A 19,675-nucleotide genomic window follows, 5' to 3' on the forward strand; every position below is an offset into this window, starting at 1 on the left:
GTCTTGGTACATACCGACCACATCAACGACAGCACCGTCTTCTGGGCCTTCATCTCCGCTGGCTAAACCCCCAACCGTTACCGCTACCTGTGGCCCCGGAAAAGGACCCGAGGCTGCAGCCGAGTCGAACGCTGCATTCCTGGCGGCCTACCCTGCGGGACCGGCTCCACATCTGAGGTCAAGCGCACGGAAGTCAAACGCTGTCATTATTGACCCAACGCCCTGCACCGGCACCCCGTTTGTGGCCTAAGTTTGTGGAGAGTTTGCATTTAAATACGGCTTGCAACAAAATACATTTGCGATTCTCCAGGACATATTCTGTAGTGCCAGTATATTAGTCGCAGAAACCGTCCAAGAGGATATGTGGCAAGCCGGGGCTTTTCTTGTCGTTCGCCTTCGGAGGTTTGGCGCAAGGTGGCCGCTTAGGCCGCCGCATCCCCACTCTTGCTACCCCGGTTAACGTGCGCAGTTGAGGGGAACAACGATGTGTCCTTTTGCGGTGACATGGTTCGGTGGCAAGGCTCGCCTTATAAAAGGTCGTTGATCACCTTCCGATTCATTCTCAAATACTTCTGTTCTTCAATAGTAGCCATGGCTCCACTACGAGGTTTAGCCGGTTTCTTGCTCGCTTTCACGCTTATTGCATGTGGCAAAGCAATAGAGGTTCATCAGGGCCTGCTCGATGCGACGATCGAAGATCTCCAAGCTGGCATGCGCCAAGGTTTTTACACAAGCCTTGACTTGGTCAACGTGAGTACCGATAAGAAAAAGAATCAACAGCCAAACTGACACTCGCACAGGCCTACACGGCTCGCATCTCAGAAGTTAACAATGAACTGCGCGCTGTAACGGAGATAAATCCGGATGCATGGGACATCGCGTTTTCACTGGATCAAGATAGGCAGCGGGGGCACATTCGAGGGTACGTCAAGCATTATAAGAGCATTGGAGGATTCTCTGGCTGAGACCTAACATCAATAGGACCTTGCACGGCATCCCAATTCTCGTCAAAGACAGTATCGGCACATTTGACAAAATGAACACGACCGGTACATTGCAGTGCATCAACTCTTCTTTAAAACACTCACACTAACCTGCATTACAGCCGGCACCTATGCACTTCTCGGTACCCAGACCCAAAAAGACGCTATGGTAGTAAAGAAGCTCCGAGATGCCGGCGCCGTCATCCTGGGCAAAACGAATCTCAGCCAATTTTCCGGCTACCGTTCCAGAAACTCGTCCAACGGCTGGTCCGCCTACGGCGGCCAGGCCACCGGCCCGTACTATCCCAACCAAGACCCTAGCGGAAGTTCGAGCGGCAGCGCGGTGGCTGCAGCCTTGGCTCTGTCACTCGGTGCTTTGGGAACAGAGGTTCGTACAGATATTTAACTTATTGTTCCTCCCTGACATCTTGCTTACCTCCTGTGCGCACACCACTAGACCAATGGCTCAATCATTCTCCCCGCCGCAAAGGCCGCCGTTGTTGGCATCAAACCTACCGTCGGCCTGACATCACGGTATAACGTTGTCCCGGTGTCCCCTTTCCGCGACACGGTGGGCCCGATAGCACCCACCGTGAAAGACGCGGCCTACATGCTCCAAGTGATAATGGGTTCCGACGTAGACGACGAAGCAACCCTGTTTACTCCCTACCAAAATACCGTCACGATACCCAAGTACGTGGACGCGTGCGACCCGAACGCGCTTCAAGGCACGCGCATCGGTGTCCCGGACCTCGCGCTCATACGGTACTGGCAGGGGGGCTTCATAAGCCTGACGGAGGTGCACGCATTCTACGCTGCGCTGGACGAGCTCGAGGCCGCGGGCGCGGAGGTGGTGCGGGAAGCCAACATCAGAGATTTCGACAAGATGTTTTACCATGACAGAAACGATACGCTGATTGCGGGAATCGAGCTGGGCATGCAGGGGCGTAGCACTTTCGACGCCTATTTAAGGAATGTGTTGTGGAATCCGAAGCATCTTTGGGATCTACATGCTGTTGTGGAAATCATGAAAGAAGATCCGCGCGAGGAGTATCCAGAACGGGATACGGCTTTCGTAAGTCTGCACATTGCCTCCCCCGAAAAACTCACTTCTGTTTTCTTCACACTGGCTGACTGCTGTGCTCCTGGTGTAGATTGACTACGCGCTCAACCTTAACCTCAAAAAAACCTCGCCGCAGTACCTCAAGGCGGTGAAAGCGATTGAAGAACTAGGCGCCGAGACGGGTGGCCTGCTTGGCACGCTGAGAGTCGAAAATCTGACTGCGGTGGTGCTGCCCACGAGCATCAGCCACCGCATTGCGGCGTACGCGAACGCGCCCGTCGTCACGGTGCCGATGGGCTATTTCCCGAAGGGAAATGAGGTTGTGAAGACAAGTTGGGGGTTGGTGGAGCGGGCGGAGGGCATCCCGTAAGTGGTGTTCTGTTTGCTGTTTCCCCTTCTTTGTTCCCTTCCTTTCCGCTTTTCTTTCGTTTTTCTGTGTTTGTTGTTAGGAAGTGTCTTGGAAAGACAAAGACATGCTAACTTGTACATGCACGCAGATTCGGCATCGCGTTCATGGGTAATCCCTGGAAGGAACAAACGCTGATTGGCCTGGCGTATGCATACGAGCAGCGCACGCAGTGGCGCAAGAAGAGGAAGCTGCACGTGGCGCCGACGACGAATGTCATAGGGAAAAACATCAACGTCGAGGTTGTGACGGAGCCGCCGACGACGAATGGCACGGGGAAGAATATCAACATCGAGGTTGTGACGGAGCCGCCGGCGACGAATGTCCCAGGGAAGAATGTCACCATCGAGGTTGTGGCGGCACCGCCGTCGCCCTAAGCAACTAGCTGGCCTTGGGGTCGTTGTTACTATGTTTGTTCGGGGTTTTGGGGTCGTTGTCACTATTTTTGTTCGGCTTATGGGGCGGTGAGGAGGTGGTTGTTGGTTTCTTGGGGAGGACGAACTGATGAATTACCCACTGTTCCAGCTTACGCGTTATGCAAACATTGTCGTTATGACCGGGTCTATGGGCCGGGGATGATTTAGCTTCTGCAGCTTTTGAGTTAATACAGACATTAAATTCTGCAAAAAAGATATTCTAATAAAAGCTTGTAAGATGGACCAAATTTGAAAGTTGGTCGTGATGAGTGTATTCTGCTGTATCTAAATTAAAAGATGTAAATAAATCACTGAAGTTTCATTCGCTGCTTTAATGACGAATGATGAGATTCATTTAACGTTAAGAATGTCTAAGCGCTCTTATCCCCTTCATTATGTTTATTTTTGTAACTTCAAGCTGAGAGACCCTGTAAAATTTCTCCCGAAAGCAGGTTAGCCTAGCGGCTATGCATATGCAACTCCTAAGCTGATGTTATTTCTCCACCAATAATAGGTCTATCGCCTTGCTTAGCACCTTTGGGAAAATACATCTGTTTAGCAATTGATTCTAATTACAATTTTAGGGTTCCCCTGGAGATATTTGACCGTTACGGGTAACATTCCAGGCCCGGTGGTAAGAAGCTTAGACTTATAAAAGATGGTAGGAGGGCCTTCAAATACGTGCTATAGACCCTTAACGAACACAATTCAGAGTACATGATGCGCAATATAATTGCTCTTCTAAACTTAGAAATATGCTATACTTGAATGAAGCTAAAAATGCATACGTCTTAAGTATAGGATCGCTCGGGGCTGATGGAAATGTGTTATGGGATTCGAGAAATCGACTAACACATTATATATAGTACACCCTACGTCAACTCAGCTATGTTTAATTAATGCGCTGACTTGCTGTTACTCTGCTTTCGCCCATCGCTCTTTATAACAGCTGAAATTGTCTACCCACGAAAGGCTTTAAAAATGCCGGTCAGCGTCTTCTTCTGAAAATTATTGCTTCTTGGTTCGATTAGTTTACCCTATAAACAAGTGCAGGCAGGCTGGAGCTAGACACCGTCGAAAACACCATGTCCAAAACCCTCCGATATACACCACTGAACGAATTGACGAGCGATATTCGTCTTATAAACTTGCTTCCACCATCTCCAGGCCACGATACTAGTCCTATTAGCTGCACTTCATTTGCCGTGTCTTTGGATACGTGGCCACAATATGAAGCGCTTTCGTATACATGGGGAGATGCGAATATTACCGACACAATCGAAGTAGACGGCCATGCATTTAACGTCACGGCCAATCTCTTTTCCGCCCTCAAACAACTGCGAACAGAGGACAAACCTCGAACCTTGTGGATTGATGCACTCAGCATTGATCAAAGCAACGAAGCTGAGAAGTCGTGGCAAGTCAATCTCATGGGATTGATCTACGCGAAAAGCGAGAGGGGCTTGCTTTGGGTTGGAAAAGAGTCGGAGGAAGGAGATTCCTGGTGCATATCCCTTTCCAAAGATTGCTTCCGGTTAAAAAACCATGTCCATTGTCCTCACGGGCCCGAGTTTGATGCTACTTTTCCGAGGATTTGCGATCATTGCTGGAGTCCGCATCCTGCCTGCAAATGGCATGGGCGTCGTCCAAGGATTTCCCAGCTAGTCGATCTCGTACAGCCATTGGAGAGAGACAAGCATCTGAACCTCATCCCCTCCTTGGCGAATTTGGCGAGAAGCACGGGAGCATCTACTTTCGAATCCCTAGAGCCAATTATCGCACTTTCAGCACTTCTGGACCGGAGTTGGTGGTCTCGCATATGGACAGTTCAAGAAGCAGTCATGCCACCGGATGCAACAATCCTTTGCGGAACTTTCGAATGCTCCTTCAATACCCTAGGTCGTGCGGCAGAAAACTTACGAGAACATGCCTTGACATGCTGCTCAGGGATCTTTGCCCAGCTCACTAATGGTTTTGAGCGGATCACTGGTGAGCCAAACACCAATATGCTTACCAAATTCCACAACAACCTGCACTATATTAGCAGAACTCAAGAGCGCATTACTGCTTTTATTCGCTCTCCTGACAGGGTCTTTAGTGACGCGGACGGTGAAAAGGAAGACGGACACACACTTTTGAACTATTGGTACACATTTAATAATCGACAAGCGAAAGACACTCGAGACAAAGTCTACGCATTGTTAGGTCTTCTACCACCAACGTGCGGAGTCTTCGCAGACTACAAAATCGACATGACCCAGATGAACAAGACCCTAAGCATCAAACTGCTTGTTGAGTGCCCGGACAAACCATTTTCTGTTTTATGGAGAGATTCTGAGCCCAATGGACATAGTCCCTCGTGGGTGAAGGATTTCGGCGAACATTTCGATCAAGCGGTCCGACAAAAAGAAAGCACCCGGTACAATGCCGCAAATGGAAATGTTGTCCAAATTCGTTTGTGTATAGACGATATCATCTCAGTCGTTGGTATACAGGCGGATAATATTTCCAAAATCGGCCTTGCCTGCAATATCAATCAATCTACTTTTATGAGCTGTGGTTCAATAATCCGCAAGTTGGCTCGTACATTAGATATACCACATCGAGGCCAAGAACAGCATCCCACCGGATGTGAAAAAATCGAAGCTTTTGCCAGTATGCTGACTGGGGGATACTATGTCCTGAGTGAGGAACACCCCTATCTTAGTCCAGACGCTATGATGAAGTTTGTTCGTTCTTTACAAACAGACAGCGACGAAAACGTCTGGATCGACTCCGCCATTGCCTATGCTTTTGTCACAGTGGCCCACAAGAGGAGGCTGTTCTTTACATCCAAGGGCTTTTTCGGGCTTGGCCCGGAATGGATGAAGCCGGGTGACGAAGTATGGGTCCTTTTCGGGAGCACTGTTCCGTTCGCTCTTCGCCCTCAAAAGAATGAGGAAAGAGGCGACGGGCGAACAAACTTCAGAAGCGGTTCAGAGAACTATTGTGTGATGGGAGACTGCTACGTTCAGGGAATCATGTTCGGAGAGGCTGCAAAAGACACGTCCAAAGCGAGGGAAATATTCTTGAGATAGTCGCATCTACGTTTAGAGGAGATTATGCAGTTCAGTTGGACTGTAAGAGGTAGTCTTTTCGTTTTTGCTTTCATGCGTTATTAGTATACAGAGTCAAATCGAACAGCTCACATAGTCTTAGAAAACCACTCCGCCGTCTTGTACAGCAACCACACACTAACCCAACCCACCCCATTCGCAACTCCAACCGCTCCCCCTCCACTCATTCTCCTTCCCCCTTCTCCTCCACTACTCCTAATAACTCCCCACCTCAAGCCCACTGCAAGCCACAAGACCGCAAACACAGCCCGTGCCAGACCTCTCCAGCTTACGCGTGCATGCATGCGTGTATACGCGTGAAGTGTCGCGCTATCGATATCGCTATCAATGCTTATGCTTCAAAGGTAGAAGCTACGGCACGGCTTGTGTAGCTGGGGAGGCGTGATTTGTGTGTTTTTCCAAGGGAAGGAAGGGTGTGTTTGTGTGTTTGTTAGGTTTAGGAAGGATGGCGTGGTAGTATTGTGTATAACGACAAAGGCCCGCAAAAGCCCACGCAAGGCCCTATCAGCTGTACCCACCAACACCATCATAAAGATCTGAACTCGCTGATTAACTTACTTAGATGCTACACCCTGATATGTCTGTACACGAACAAACATCCCCCCCCCCCAACCGCTACCGCGCCTCCCCCAGCTGGACAACGCGCCCACACCTATACCACTCAAAGTCCAGCGCATGCCTCTCCTCTCCCACGGTTATAAGCCGCACGCCCCAACTCGCAAAAACACCCCTCAAGCCCTCCAAAAACGCGCTACTAACGCAATACCCGTCCCCATCCACCGGCCACACCTCGACCTGTCTCAGCCTTGGAAAATCCTCGCGCTTGCCCGCCCCCGCCGTCGCGAGCGCCGCTAAAAAGCGCTCGAACCCCGCGTCGCCCTTGGTGCCAGAGCTCAGCGAGAGCACCTCGAGCGTCTTTCCCGGGAGCAGCTGCGCCGGGTCCAGGAACGGCGCGGGCCCCAGGGCGCCTGCGGCAGCGTCGCCGCGCGCGCCCCCGTACGTCGGGTACCCTGTCAGCAGCTGCCCCGAGATGTGCAGCGCCTTGAGCCAGGACCCCTGCTTCAGGCCGAGCAGGGCGGGCAGGCCCGTCGCGCCCCCCGTGTCGAGGGCGAGCCGCTCCAGCGTGTTGGCGTGCCATTTGAGCGGGTGCAGCATGTCTTCTGCGTCGGAGGGGAAGGTCGCGCCCGCGTCGGCCCAGTGCAGCGTCAGCGACTTGAGGTTGTAGCGCGAGATGACGAGGTAGCGCAGCGTGGTGAAGGGGAGACGGGCGTAAGTGAAGGCCGCGCGGTCAAGTGGCAAGGAGCGCGTGTTTGCTGGGGGCTCGAAAACTATGGGAATTTCGTTGGGGGCGGCGACGGGGTTGCCGGCGACGAGGACGGCGCGCAGGGAGGGGAGGCAGTAGAAGCGGAGGAGGACGGGGAGGAAGGGCACGTCAGACTCGTCGGTCAGGATGAGGGTGTGCAGGCGCGAGAGCGGCCGTATTGCGTCTTCGTAGTCACCGACGGGCTCGCCGGCCGCGTGGAGCAGGTTGCAGATGCTGCGGTTGGAGGGCGAGAACATCCAGCGCAAGACCAGCTTTGAGAGATTGGGCGCCAGCCACAGAAACAGCGCCATCTCGGCCGCTTCCTTGCCTTTCCGCAGGTAGGTCAGAAACGCGTCTTTGTCCGGGACGTCTAGCTTCTGGGCCGCGGTGCAGAACAGATCAGCCAGGTCCGTGGGCGGGACAGGGTCCGGAAAATGGCCTTCGTAAGGGTCCACGGGCGGGGTCTCCTCCCACTGCATGTCGTCGATGTCGACAAGCTCCATGTGGGCAGCCAGGTCGGGGCGGCGGATGAGCGTGCTGAGTAGCTGGCGGAAGTGGTGGTGGTCTTCGTTGCTGTGGTGCGTGTGGCTGGCGTAGCGCAGGCGGGACGCAGCGAGCCGGTGGAATTTGCGAGACACTTGGGCCAGACATGTGAGTGTTTGCGGATTGGTTTCGGAGAGGATGCGGTCCAGTAATTCTTCTGGAAGGGCGTTGACAAGGGCATTGTCCATGGTGATGAGACTTATTTGTTGTTTGTTAATTGTTAATTGCGCAGGAACAGAACAAAGGGGATGAATGTAGTCGTAGATGGACGTTGAGACAGCGCTACTCCTAGCGCGACTGCTGCCTAAACTAGATGAAAGTATAAACTAGAACAAAGCGCACGTGACTGCGCCATGGCAATGGCCCTTTCTTTGTTACTGATTCTTTGTCGCGCACTACCCTAGGTACCAACGCTTACTTTTATTACAGCATTGTCCGAGCATCACATACGTCTCTCCATCGCCCCGTTTCCGTCGGGAAGGTGGCGTTCTATTCCGTCCCTTTGCCTTCTCGCTTACACTCCTGTATTGGGCAAGTACCCTTTTAGGCATATATATATTCAAACATACAATCATGCGCTCGCATCTCCCCACCTCCGCAACCACCCACCACCACCATTCGCATACTCACGCAGCTAACTCTCCAAGCTTAAGTCATTAACACACACAGGCATCATGAGAAAAAAACCCCCACAGCAACCGTTGCCATGGCAAACAGCCGCCTTAACACAACGCTTCCCTCCGACGCCAGGCGCAAAGTCTCTGCACAAAACAACACCAGTCTCCGTACAACGCACCCAACATTCTCTTTAAAAACATGAGCAACTACTACAATATCGGCATCATAAACTCGTAACGAACTGACAAACGCAGGAACAGAAGCACTTGCCATTGACCACGCAACCACAACAAGCGACAATGTCTTCCTTCCGCAGCGGAAGCAACACCATGCCGTACTCGGCTCCATCCCCACCCACCCCCGAACCCCGCGAGCCCTGGGAGCAGATCCCCGCCCTCGACACTCCCGCCGCCATGCCGCGCGCCTACGAAGCCGCCGCCTCCGCAGAGGTCGACCCGCACGAGCTACCCCGCAACATCTTCCTCGCCTCCCTCGTCACCTTCCCCTCCTGGTTCTTCACGCACCCGAGAAGGTGGCCCCGCTCGGACGAGGCCGACACCGACGCCGTTGCCGCAGAGACAGGCACGGCAGACGAGCACGTCACGTGCACCATCTGCCAAACCGTCATCGACGACCTCGAGCTCGCCTGCTTCGGCTGCTCAGCGCACATCTACCACGCCGAGTGCATTTGGCAGTGGTGGAGCACGCGCGACGCCTACGGCGTGTACAGCCGCAGCTGCCCGAACTGCCAGCAGCCGCTGTTCCAGGCGGAGGACGAGAACGTGTCCGAGTACGAGGTCGAGGATGAGGTCGAGGATGAGGATGAGGTGGTGGTGGTGGTGGACGCAGACGAAGACAGCGAGGACGAGGACCCCGACGTCGGCAGAGACCACGGCGTCGATGTCGAGATGGCGGAATTGGAGGAATTGGAGGACGAGGACGGCTTGCCCTACCCGCAGCCGCAGCCGTACGTATTCCCCTCTGTGCACCCCTCGCGCAGCCGAGGCAGATGCCCCGTCTGCGGCGTGTTCCATCCCCGCACTGATGACTATGGAGAACCTGTCGCTGACCCTATCGCTGACACTGAAGCAGTCCCAGTCCCTGACGCCGATGCAGACACTGAGATGGCTGACTCCGACACCAGCTCGCAGCTCTCCGACGCCATGACGGTGTTTTCGCGCTCGCGCTCGCGCTCGTCGTCGCCGTCGGAGAGCGTCCTCAGCGATGTCTGTGGCGAGGGCGATCGCTGCCCCGTGTGTGAGAATGTCTGGCGCGCGGGCGAGATCGATATGCTGGATTGAGTACCTACGTCCTTGGTTTTAGGAGCGGCGGGATACCTTGGGTTTTGCGGTTTTTGCTTTTTGGGAGCACGGTACGCTATGCGTAGCGCTGGAGAGTGGAGTTTGGGTTTTGCGGGATTGGAGAGAGAGTTACCTAGCTGTTTGTAGAACTATTCTGAATGTTGATGATTGTCCGAGATTGTTTGTGCTAATTGATAGAGATGAGTTGTTGTTTGTTAGTTGACCTGCCTTGATCGTATGAGTGAGTGAGGGTAGTGAGAGCGGAGAGTGGTTCCGTAGCCGTTCGTAAGCGGCTCCTTCTTTGCTGCTTGTTTTTAGCCTTTTAGGTGTAACTGAAGATGTTGACTGAGAATGATGGCGTGGAATTTTCTTCCTGTTAGAAGCGCTGAGAAAAGGGCCTAAAAGGCATGTTAGTGGAGTTTAAGACTGAGAGTGCTTGCTGAGTAGTGAAAAGTGGTAGTGGTAGTGTTTAAAACTTTTTCTTTTATATTTCGTACTGGCGTTGCGTTTTCGTTGTTTCGAGTTTAATAAAAGGTAGGAAGGCTGTGTACAGTGTACTGCTTTCTTTTTTTTTTTAGCCAGTATGGGGTGAGTCCGGGTGTAGCGTTTGAGCTGATTATTAACCTCTACGCGTCTGTAGATACACCACGTTTGATCTTACGCGGTAAGTAGTGTAGGAAAGCCCTCTTATACCCCCAGCTCCTAAACTCTATTATATCACACACCAGCCACCGTCCTCGCCCACCTCACATAAGCGTGGTTGAAGATCTTGGAGCATGTGGCGGTGCGGGGGCCGCTGGCTAGGCTTCAACTTTCTTTTCGGTTGATCAATAGGGGTGCCCGTCGTCGTCGGGGAACTGGTTTTGTGGCATCGTGTTATGATCGGTGCTATGCTCTACGCCGTATGACATTGTTAGTGAACCGACTGAAAAGGCGAATGAGGTAGAATATAAGCAAGACGCGCAACGTCTCCATGAGCGTCGACTTTAGTGTGAAAGCCCACCTTCCCTGCAAGAACATGGTTCTTAATACTCTGTTGCTCGAGTGCCCTGAATACGGATGAGGAAGTATTCAAGCGTCGTCATGCACAGACGCAAAGCGCAGACAGACATGTCGTGAGGCAGGAGGCCAGCCGGCCAACTTCTTCCGCCGTCCGACGTTGTGCAATTCCGCGCTAGTCGCATCAGGCAGGTGGGCTTGTGCGCCAACGTCAAACGTCGGAGCAATGACCCTTGTAAATATGCTTGCTTTGGGGAAGCGTTGTGTAGGGTGATTTTTCTGTCCTTTGCGATTGAGAGCCTGCTACGTCGTCATCTTCAGGGACAGTGTTGCAGTCAGAATCGATGTCGAAAGGTTCAACTCCACAGAGACCCACACCAACGAAGCGACATCGTCGGACCGACCTGTCTCCAATCAAAAAGTTAGAAAAACTGGGCCCGGAACCTACTTACGCGCCGGCGGGGAACAAACGAGCTGCTGTGCCGCGCCGGGCGCTTGCAAGGTATAATAACAACGGCGCTTCGCAGCTCTAACCTTTACCATGACGCTCCTCCTCCCACTGGCATGACGTTGGCCTCACCGAAGCCATACCCTTCCCCTTCCGCCGCTCCCAATCTATCCACCGCCCACACCCAGCCATGACGGACTTCATCCGCCGCAACAACCACGGCTCCGCCGCCGTCGGCGACTTCGTGTACATCGACGGCGGGCTATACAGCTCGCGCGACTCAGACGGCGCGATCAGCGACCCGGTGCAAAACACGCACACGCTCGCCATCGACATGCGCGCGTCCTGGACCAACGCCACCGTCAACATCAGCCGCATCGACAAAGGCAGCTCGCCCGTGTTTTTCCAGCCCAAATTCTGGGCGGACGAAAGCGCTAACGCCTTTTATTCTTGGTCTGGCAGCACGCCCAACGGCTACGCCGTCTCGCAGAAGAGCCTCTGGAAATTCAGCGGCGATGGCGAGGGCGGCGGCGCGTGGGCGCGCCAGACGGTCAAGGACGACGACTCCGTGTTCAAGCAGCTCACGCGGCCTGTCGGCGGGTACAGCGCCGTGGCGGACCAGACGGGGTTTTTCGTGGGGGGCGTGGCGACGAAGAGCTCGGATGACCTGAACGTCGAGGGCGAGGACGCGGTGCCCGTCCCGGGCGTCGTGTCGTACAACTTCTCCTCCGGCGAGTGGGCCAACAAGTCTTCTGACGGCTGGACGCCCTACGGCACCGGCATGTGGGGGCAAGCGGCCGCGGTGCCGTTCGGGTACCAGGACGATGGAAGCGGAGGCTTGCTCGTGCTGTTGGGCGGGGAGAGCGGCACCAGGACGTCCATCTCAAACGCGGAGGGCTACCTCGATTTCAGCAGCGTGTCGATCTATGATGTCGCGACCGGGGCGTGGCACTCGCAGGTGACGACGGGCGAGGCGCCGAGCGTGCGCGACGAGTTCTGCATGGCGGGCACGCAGGGAAAAGACTCGTATGAGCTCTTCGTCTTTGGGGGCTGGACGGTTGCGACAGGCAAGACGCACAGCGATTCGTTCATCCTGTCGTTGCCGGCTTTCCGTTGGTTTAAGGGCCCGACCGATACTGCGCCCCGGGTAGGCTTGACCTGCCATACCGTCGGCAGTGGCAGACAAGTCCTCGTCATTGGGGGCCAAAACGACAATCTCAACTCCACTGCTCGATGGCAGGACCCGGATCCGTGGACGCAGGGCTTGGGCATCTTTGACATGACGGCCTTGGAATGGAGTGATGGTTACGATGCCGATGCGGCGGATTACGAGTCCCCGCAGGTCGTGAAGGACTGGTACGCTGACGAAGAGAACGCCGAGCCCGATTGGTCGTCAGATACCGTCAAAACACTTTTTTCGAGGACAAGTGCAAGTGCCTCTGTATCGTCTACGGTCTCCGCATCCCCATCCACAAGTACATCCGCGTCATCGAAGTCTCATGCGGGAGCCATTGCAGGAGGAGTAGTTGGTGCCGTAGCTGCTCTCGTTCTTATCGGCTTCTTGCTATTCTGGTGCCGGCACCGAAGGCGATCCGCAAAGTTTCCGGTTATGGAAGATCACGCTCCTGTCCAAGAGTTAACTCCTGAATCGAGAGCAGAGCTCCAAGTACCAACGGCAGAGCTCCAGGGCCAGAATCGATTTATAGCAGAGCTCCACGGACAGAACATGAAAGCGGAAATGCCTGCAGAAGATCGCGAGAGAAAAGAGTTGCCGGGTGGACATGAGATCATCGCAGAGCTTCCCGGCAGTATAACCCCAAGGTAACATCTGGGTGCCAAGATAGTTGCGTTTGTACGGTTTTGGTTTTGTGTAAGGAAGATTCCTTTCGAGATGCGCTTTCATATTTACGATGTAGTTCGATACCCTTTTAGCGTTAACTGGTTATAAAGTTTCTTCTCAAGGTGGTCAAGGTGTGTGCAAGCGGCACACAAAATCGATGTCCCTTGAACGGTCTGTAGTATGTTAACATCCTGTATGTACGTAGTTAGCATCGTCATTTCAGTGGCTTACGAACGCTGTAACCAATGACATTTACTCATCAAATAGGAAAGGAAATCCCCTGTTCCCTAGCTGAGACCAGTAAACAAGCACGATGACGGCGGTGGAATGCTTTCTGGTGCCTTCCGATCAGACCTGGTCTTGTTGAAATTTGGGTTTCTTTCATAGCGGTGACCGTGTGCCAAGTGCTACTTTTTCTCCGCCAACTGTATCTCACCATTCGACAGCTCCAGTCTGACATATGTCTGCTCCGCAGCACTTTCCATCTTATGCAGCTCTTTCATTTCCGAAAAATATCCCACATTAGTCCCGCTCCGGATCAGTGCCAGAGGAGAAGACTTCCAAACCTCCAGGCCTCGTCGTCGGCTCATGGCAATTGTTGTGAGCAAAAAAACCAACGTGCAAACCTCCAAAGTGATCGGCAATGCCAGCCACCACCAGCGTACGTGGACATGCACGACCAGCTCGAAGGCCGTTCCATCTACTTGGTCGGCCTTGCTCCCGGACGATTCCGGTTCCCGGAAGGTACGGGTCAAACTGGCCGCGATGTTATCCATCGTCTTGTTGAGATCGCCCTTCTGGTACAGGACCAAAAGGTCATCCATCAAGGATGTAATCTCCGGGTCATCGTCCAGTTTCATGTAACGAACATACACTTCACTGTGGAAGGCATACTGGAGGCCCAGACGGATAGCTGTTGTAGTGTGACCGCTGACGAAGTAAGGTTCTCCACCTTTTGAATTGTTTGGTTTTGTGGCATCTGATTCGTCAGGCACGAGCCAAGCAGGTTCATACAAGGAAGAGAACACTGTACTTTGGTTACTCCATGATGAAACTAGTTGTTCATGAAGGACACCTTCGGTCATGTCAGCAGTGTAGGTTTGGACGCAACTATGAACTTTGGTTAGCAAGGAAGCCATTTATTTGGGATTAGCCACTTACGCATTTAGCAGACATTCGCTCGCGGTAACGTTTAAGAAATGTTCGGGCTCCCCGTCGCTGTCTTTTCCAATGGTACTATTGATAAAATGTAGAGCTCCGATGGTTGCTGTTGTGAAGTTCAACACGGAAGTTTCGAATGTGTAGATCTCGCGTGCTAGCATTCCGCCAATATGACCGGTCTCGATAGGGGGATCATAAACGAATCCCAGGGTCAACCCACTTTCGTTTATAGTGAAATTACGGTATGGTTGTTTGTTCTTTCCCTCAAACCCGGACTTTACTGTTATGTGGCTCGATATATCCGTGCAAGTAGCGCAAACGGCCAAAGAACTATAAGGTTCCCATGTGCAGTTCCCGGTAGGACATATCGGTGTAACTTGGAATTTGCTTGCGCTTGAGAAGTCCGAGTACAGGCCATTAAGGATTGCTGTTCTAATCTCGATTGATGGCTCAGCTCCATCCAAGTTTGACGAGTAACTTGTGAAGTTGCGACCGCATGGCAGACTAGCCGCCTTGGTATTGGAAGCTTCTGGGCTGCTTGGGTAGTTGACGACTTGTTGTACAAATGGATCCATTGACAGAGCCACGAGTGTGATGAGAGCCCCGAACGACGCGAGATGTCTATAAAAAGACAGGTTGTAAGCTACAATCAAAATGGAGTGGCTCGTATTGCGATACTTACATAGCTTTTGTTGCAAAAATGAGCAAGACAGCTCCATAGGGTCCTCGGCTCGCGGAATCGAAAGTTTGAATGTCAGCCAATGACCGCGGTCGTCGAAACCAGTCCCATTTAAGCTGCCCCAACGATGACGCAACGGGGACCAGAAGAGAGGTCTTTGCGATGGCGGCCATAACGGCAATGAAAGAGTTCAGCGTGATGTGCCACGGCCATTCGGGCAACGGTTTTTTCTCGTATCTCTTGAGGACAACGATGATAGCGACCATGGCTATGGCGCTGATGAGCCATGCAGCAAACTCAAAGATCCACCATTTGTTGATGCATCCCCATATGCGTTCGGACCGAGTCGTTTGACGCTCCTTTATGGGCTCCTCCGCATCTTGTACAGTTTTTTGTTAGATTGACATACTGATCGACTGCCATAAAACCATACCATTCGAAGCTTCGACATGTTCTGGGCCCATTCCCAATGCCGTATGATTTATGTTGTTGTTTTCATCGTTTTGCGGCATGTCGAAGCGGAAGCGAAGTTTTCCTGTCAACCTTTGCATGATGAGACGCACGCCTGCGGGTTCAAATACCACATGGCGCAGGCTTTGGCGTTCAGGCTTCATGTGGGAGGCCTTCAAAAATAGCAGCGTGTGCGGCTATGCTCGCGGGGGCGGCTTCTGCCTGCTCGTACGGACGCTCGATTATAGGCAAATGAACGTACAGGTAGCAAGCTGATTAATCCCCTTGCATATTGCACAGACATTGCGTTTCCTAAGATGGAATACATACTCCGTCGTTGCATGCTTTTCAAGTGCGTTGGACCCTCAGCTGATCGTTTATTGGGTGATGCCCTTCGTTGTTGCAAACAGACGATTTTTTGGCTAGCTCTGGTTGACAGCGTCAAGAAACCTGGTTTCTTGGGAGATGCGGGGTCGTTGTTGCAAGGTTGAAACGATCTGATAAGCTTTATCTTATCAAATCGATCTAATCGAGCGCCTCTCTTCGGCGACAAGCGACGCGACCTTCGACGCGACTTCGCGACACAGCGCACCACTCTCATCACTCATCATCCATCCGTCCTTACTCCAAAGTATCGCGGCACCGTGGATTCAGAAGCGCTTGCGCAAGGCAGCACCCGTCCCCTCCGCTCATAGTGTAATCGTCGGCATCCGAATTCCATTCTTGCACCATTCGCGCCTGAACGCGTCACGTCATGACCGCCTTCGTACCCTCATCGATACGTGCCGGCCGACTGTCAGATGCTGAATCATGCCGAGCTGCCGTAGGAAAGTGGCATTGTTGCATACAGAAGAGGGTTAGAGCGTAGAACTGGAGTCTTCGCGGTCACTACAAATCGCGAAACGTCAACCACTCTTGCTGGACGACGGGAAAGCGGTGATGCGGCTTCTTGGACTGGAGACGCAACAGAACATTTGACACTAGCAACACTGTTGAGTCTCTTGGAGATACTGTCAGCTCTGCTGTCCCCATGCTTTCTCGAGGATGGCTTTGACATGGGCTGACGCGATAGAAAGCCGAAGTCTGTTTTAATATCCCTTCCGCTTCTGGGTTTCGCAAGTTCAAATCCTCGTTGGGCAACAGGTTGCTTGGAAAAGTGTGGGAGTCTTGAACGAGGTAAGTGGGGGCTATGATTGCGACTCGCCGACCTAAGCCAATGGCAAAATTCCGATTGGATCTTGTCCCGCACCCCAGAATTTCTCGTATTTTAGCAAGAAAATTGCTGGGGACCCGACATCCCCGCCTTTCACTATGCCTTTTTCGGAAACCACTTAATCCGAGGCGGCCATGACGGCCCTTCGTCTTCGTTGTTTCCAACGTCGGCATACGGATTACTATTTCCAGTACAAGTTAGCAGTGCTGTGAACTAAGCAGACAGTGCGGATCCGTTAGACCAATACTTAGGATGGAATTCACTGCACTTCTTCCACATCCCAGTAAAAACCCATTGTGCATTGGCGATGTTGAGTAAGGATCCGCAATGGGACAGGGTATGATGCTGCTAACCACTTTTGATTCATACCTCCCCGGTCGTACCATGCGCCAAGATATGTAAGCATGGTTCTTTTTTCCCGGTCTTATGTCACCTGAAGATTCATATTAAGGGGCCGCAAGCCAACTTCGCCGTCGAACGGTCGCTGCCTGTTGTCACCCCCACAGACACTTGCCGCAATGACGGGACCGCAAGAGCCGCCGTACAGCACACTCGAAGTCGACAGGGCGCAAATGGGTGATCTACCCGAGGCTTTACCCCGCTCCGATCCGCCAGAGGTGATCGACAAAACAATTGGGAAAGAGGTTGTAGGCAACGGAGGCCCGCTTCCGCCAAGACAAACGATATGTGGTCTGCGCAAAAGGTTCTTCTGGATTTTGGTCGTCGCGGCTATACTCGTAATCATTGGCGTCGCAGTTGGGGCCGGAGTTGGTGCGACACGAGGGAAAAGTTCAGCGAGCTCATCCAACAACGGGAATAGCACATCGAATGGAGGAAATGGCACTGCACCATATCGTCGGGGTTTTGTTTCCACCTCGTACCTTGGAGCGGCGAATTATACGGACTCGGCTGGCATCGAGCATTCCCAGCTTTACTACCAAGATAACTCGTTGCAGATCTGGTACTCTGATTGGAATTCTTCGACGGACAAGTGGTCATTCTACGAAGTAGTGCCTGAGACCGGAGAAGACATGAGTCCAAAAAATGGAACGCCAATCGCCGCATCAAACTATTGGCGCTCAGACAACGTACGACTCCTCAATCTAGCTGCCCTTCTCTGCTGATGACTCCATCAGGATAGCGACTTCAGATGCATATTTGTTGATACTGATAACTTCATCCGTTTCTTGTATCTTCCTAGGAGAAGAATAACAGACGATTGGAGCGTAGTGGAGTTTATGGATCGCAGCATGTCGGTCAGCGATAATTCGAGCATTGTCGAGTACGTACCACAGTGCAACGCCACCACTGGTTGCAACTCAGCCGATTTCACTGCCTATTGGTCTCAAGCCGACAGCTTAATGGTCAACTATCCGTTTGGAAATGGCGAGTCTGGAGCCAACACTGGCAAGTTGCAAGTCGCAAATATAAGTCCTGATACTGGCAGCGCTATGGCTGTCACAACGATCCAAAGGACCCCAAAAAGTTCAGTCAAGTATCCGAGAGTGGCAATTTACTTCAGTTCTTTCGGTTACCTGACCGAAATCTATGGCGGTTATAACATATCTTGGACAAGCTCAGACCTCCGTCAGTTCAGCACCTCCATTTTATCTCGGGAACGGGATTTACTGACGGAAAACAGGCGATCAGCGCATCCCAGTCGATGATGGAGCCCAACTTGCAGCAATATCGCAGTATGCTGAGGACCATACCAACCTGCATGTTTTGATGACCAAAACAGATGGGGGAGTTAGGATGGCCTACTACGATGGACAAAGCTGGAAGCAGGAAGATAATGTCGCTGGCATGGAAGACGTTCTACCACTTGCACCGATCGCCGGAAATCAACTAGGACGTATATACGCGATCGAGAAAGGACCCCAGATCGTTGAGTGGAGGAGAACAGACGCGACCACACCAAAATTCGAGCGTGTTGGAGAGATTGATACGACAGGGGGTGGGAAGTAATGTAGTCCTACCGAGTAAGTTGGAATCTCCAGTAAGCAAAACCTGAATTAATAGCCGTTTAGTTTTTGGTCTCAACGATGCCTTCATAATTTCAAATATGAGGAGCGACGTCGTGTTCCTTTGCCATTGCGATATACCTATCAACATCTTCAACCTCTGGGCATGTACACCACCTTCCGGGATTTTTTAGCCCACCCAGCCCTTCTCAAACTGGTTGCGTCTACCAACGTCGGCCTTTCAGCCGCATACAAGTCATTGCTGGACTCTCTCGGGGCTCCCGCTCGTCAAAAGGCCATATTTAATGCATTTACGAGAGCTGTAGGAGCTCCCAGGACTATTCATATTTCCAGCAAGCCGAGAAGGACCTCCCCATTCATGAATTACGAAACGAAGAAATGTGATACCCTTAAATCCGAGGAGGGTAAAGTCACGCGACAATCGATGCGTTGGTTCAGCCCTAGCGAGTGGGGATGGCCCACTGATGTGCACACCAAGCTATGCCTCCCTTCGCCGGTGTGCAACCGTGGCTCCAATAGGCCGTACACACTAGCCTTTTCTGGTCCACTCGAAACCCCTTAGTGAGTTGGTTGGTGGCTGTGCGTCTTTATATGTTTCTTTTCAATCATGCTACTACGCAGACCCCTTCCTACTTCAAATTCTCTTCGTCCCTCCTGGACCTGTCTCACGTCACAGGAACGGGACATCGTCCTGTCTGATTTGTGTATTGATATCCGTACTTTCTCAGTTTTCAAGATGGCTGCCCCGTCACTCGAAACAGAAGCAGAAGCAGACACTGTGAACGATTCAGTACCTTGCGCTGTTTGCTTACAAATGTTTGTGGGCGTCAGTGAAAGACGTTTGACCGGCTCAAAAACAGTAGTACAGCAGTTCAAGCATTACTGTGAGCCAATACTGCGGATCCTAGCTGTTTCACGATGGCTTCCCCGGCTGCCAATGGGTTCCAGTATGGTCGAAAAGCTCAGAGAAAAGAATAAAGCAGAGTACTCGCCACATTGGGAACAAGGCGGATACTCATCACTTGGTTGGAAACGCGGAAAGAACGGACGGCAAAAATTCTACCGGAGTACGAGGTATACCATTCCACCAAGAGGATGCCCTTTCTGCCGCTTTATGCTGCAGCAGTTTTGTGCACAACGCGACCCTCGTC

At 52.4% G+C, this 19,675-nt stretch overlaps 7 protein-coding genes across 7 annotated transcripts; 5 read left to right on the forward strand and 2 right to left on the reverse strand.

Annotated features, from left to right (window-relative positions):
* Positions 1–591: 591 nt before the first annotated feature.
* On the forward strand, positions 592–2,829 carry K452DRAFT_229176 (uncharacterized protein; the record flags this gene model as incomplete). The annotated part of the gene is made up of 7 exons (XM_033537017.1): positions 592–750; positions 801–922; positions 982–1,049; positions 1,106–1,371; positions 1,441–2,058; positions 2,138–2,412; positions 2,544–2,829. The coding sequence occupies 7 exons, from the start codon at positions 592–594 to the stop codon at positions 2,827–2,829; spliced, it is 1,794 nt and encodes a 597-aa protein (XP_033396839.1).
* Positions 2,830–3,953: 1,124 nt separating this feature from the next.
* Positions 3,954–4,346, forward strand: K452DRAFT_229721 (uncharacterized protein; the record flags this gene model as incomplete). The annotated part of the gene is made up of 1 exon (XM_033537058.1): positions 3,954–4,346. A coding segment is annotated over one exon (393 nt), but the record flags the coding sequence as incomplete, so codon positions are not given.
* Positions 4,347–6,599: 2,253 nt separating this feature from the next.
* Positions 6,600–8,018, reverse strand: K452DRAFT_319365 (uncharacterized protein; the record flags this gene model as incomplete). The annotated part of the gene is made up of 1 exon (XM_033544231.1): positions 6,600–8,018. The coding sequence occupies one exon, from the start codon at positions 8,016–8,018 to the stop codon at positions 6,600–6,602; it is 1,419 nt and encodes a 472-aa protein (XP_033396841.1).
* A 361-nt stretch (positions 8,019–8,379) lies between these two features.
* K452DRAFT_319366 (uncharacterized protein) lies at positions 8,380–9,749 on the forward strand (the record flags this gene model as incomplete). Its single annotated transcript, XM_033544232.1, has 1 exon — positions 8,380–9,749. The coding sequence occupies exon 1, from the start codon at positions 8,748–8,750 to the stop codon at positions 9,747–9,749; it is 1,002 nt and encodes a 333-aa protein (XP_033396842.1). The 5' UTR covers positions 8,380–8,747.
* A 1,303-nt stretch (positions 9,750–11,052) lies between these two features.
* Positions 11,053–13,312, forward strand: K452DRAFT_288500 (uncharacterized protein). The gene is made up of 2 exons (XM_033540665.1): positions 11,053–11,152; positions 11,283–13,312. The coding sequence occupies exon 2, from the start codon at positions 11,387–11,389 to the stop codon at positions 13,019–13,021; it is 1,635 nt and encodes a 544-aa protein (XP_033396843.1). The 5' UTR covers positions 11,053–11,152; positions 11,283–11,386; the 3' UTR covers positions 13,022–13,312.
* A 1,222-nt stretch (positions 13,313–14,534) lies between these two features.
* Positions 14,535–15,342, reverse strand: K452DRAFT_272950 (uncharacterized protein; the record flags this gene model as incomplete). Its single annotated transcript, XM_033539121.1, has 2 exons — positions 14,880–15,342; positions 14,535–14,818 (listed from the first exon to the last, which is right to left on the reverse strand). Coding segments are annotated over exons 1-2 (546 nt in total), but the record flags the coding sequence as incomplete, so codon positions are not given.
* Positions 15,343–17,057: 1,715 nt separating this feature from the next.
* On the forward strand, positions 17,058–18,507 carry K452DRAFT_299171 (uncharacterized protein; the record flags this gene model as incomplete). The annotated part of the gene is made up of 3 exons (XM_033542197.1): positions 17,058–17,627; positions 17,676–18,126; positions 18,182–18,507. The coding sequence occupies 3 exons, from the start codon at positions 17,058–17,060 to the stop codon at positions 18,505–18,507; spliced, it is 1,347 nt and encodes a 448-aa protein (XP_033396845.1).
* Between the last annotated feature and the right edge of the window lie 1,168 nt (positions 18,508–19,675).

This window comes from Aplosporella prunicola, assembly GCF_010093885.1.
Source record: "Aplosporella prunicola CBS 121167 unplaced genomic scaffold K452scaffold_15, whole genome shotgun sequence".
Lineage (NCBI taxonomy): Eukaryota > Fungi > Ascomycota > Dothideomycetes > Botryosphaeriales > Aplosporellaceae > Aplosporella > Aplosporella prunicola.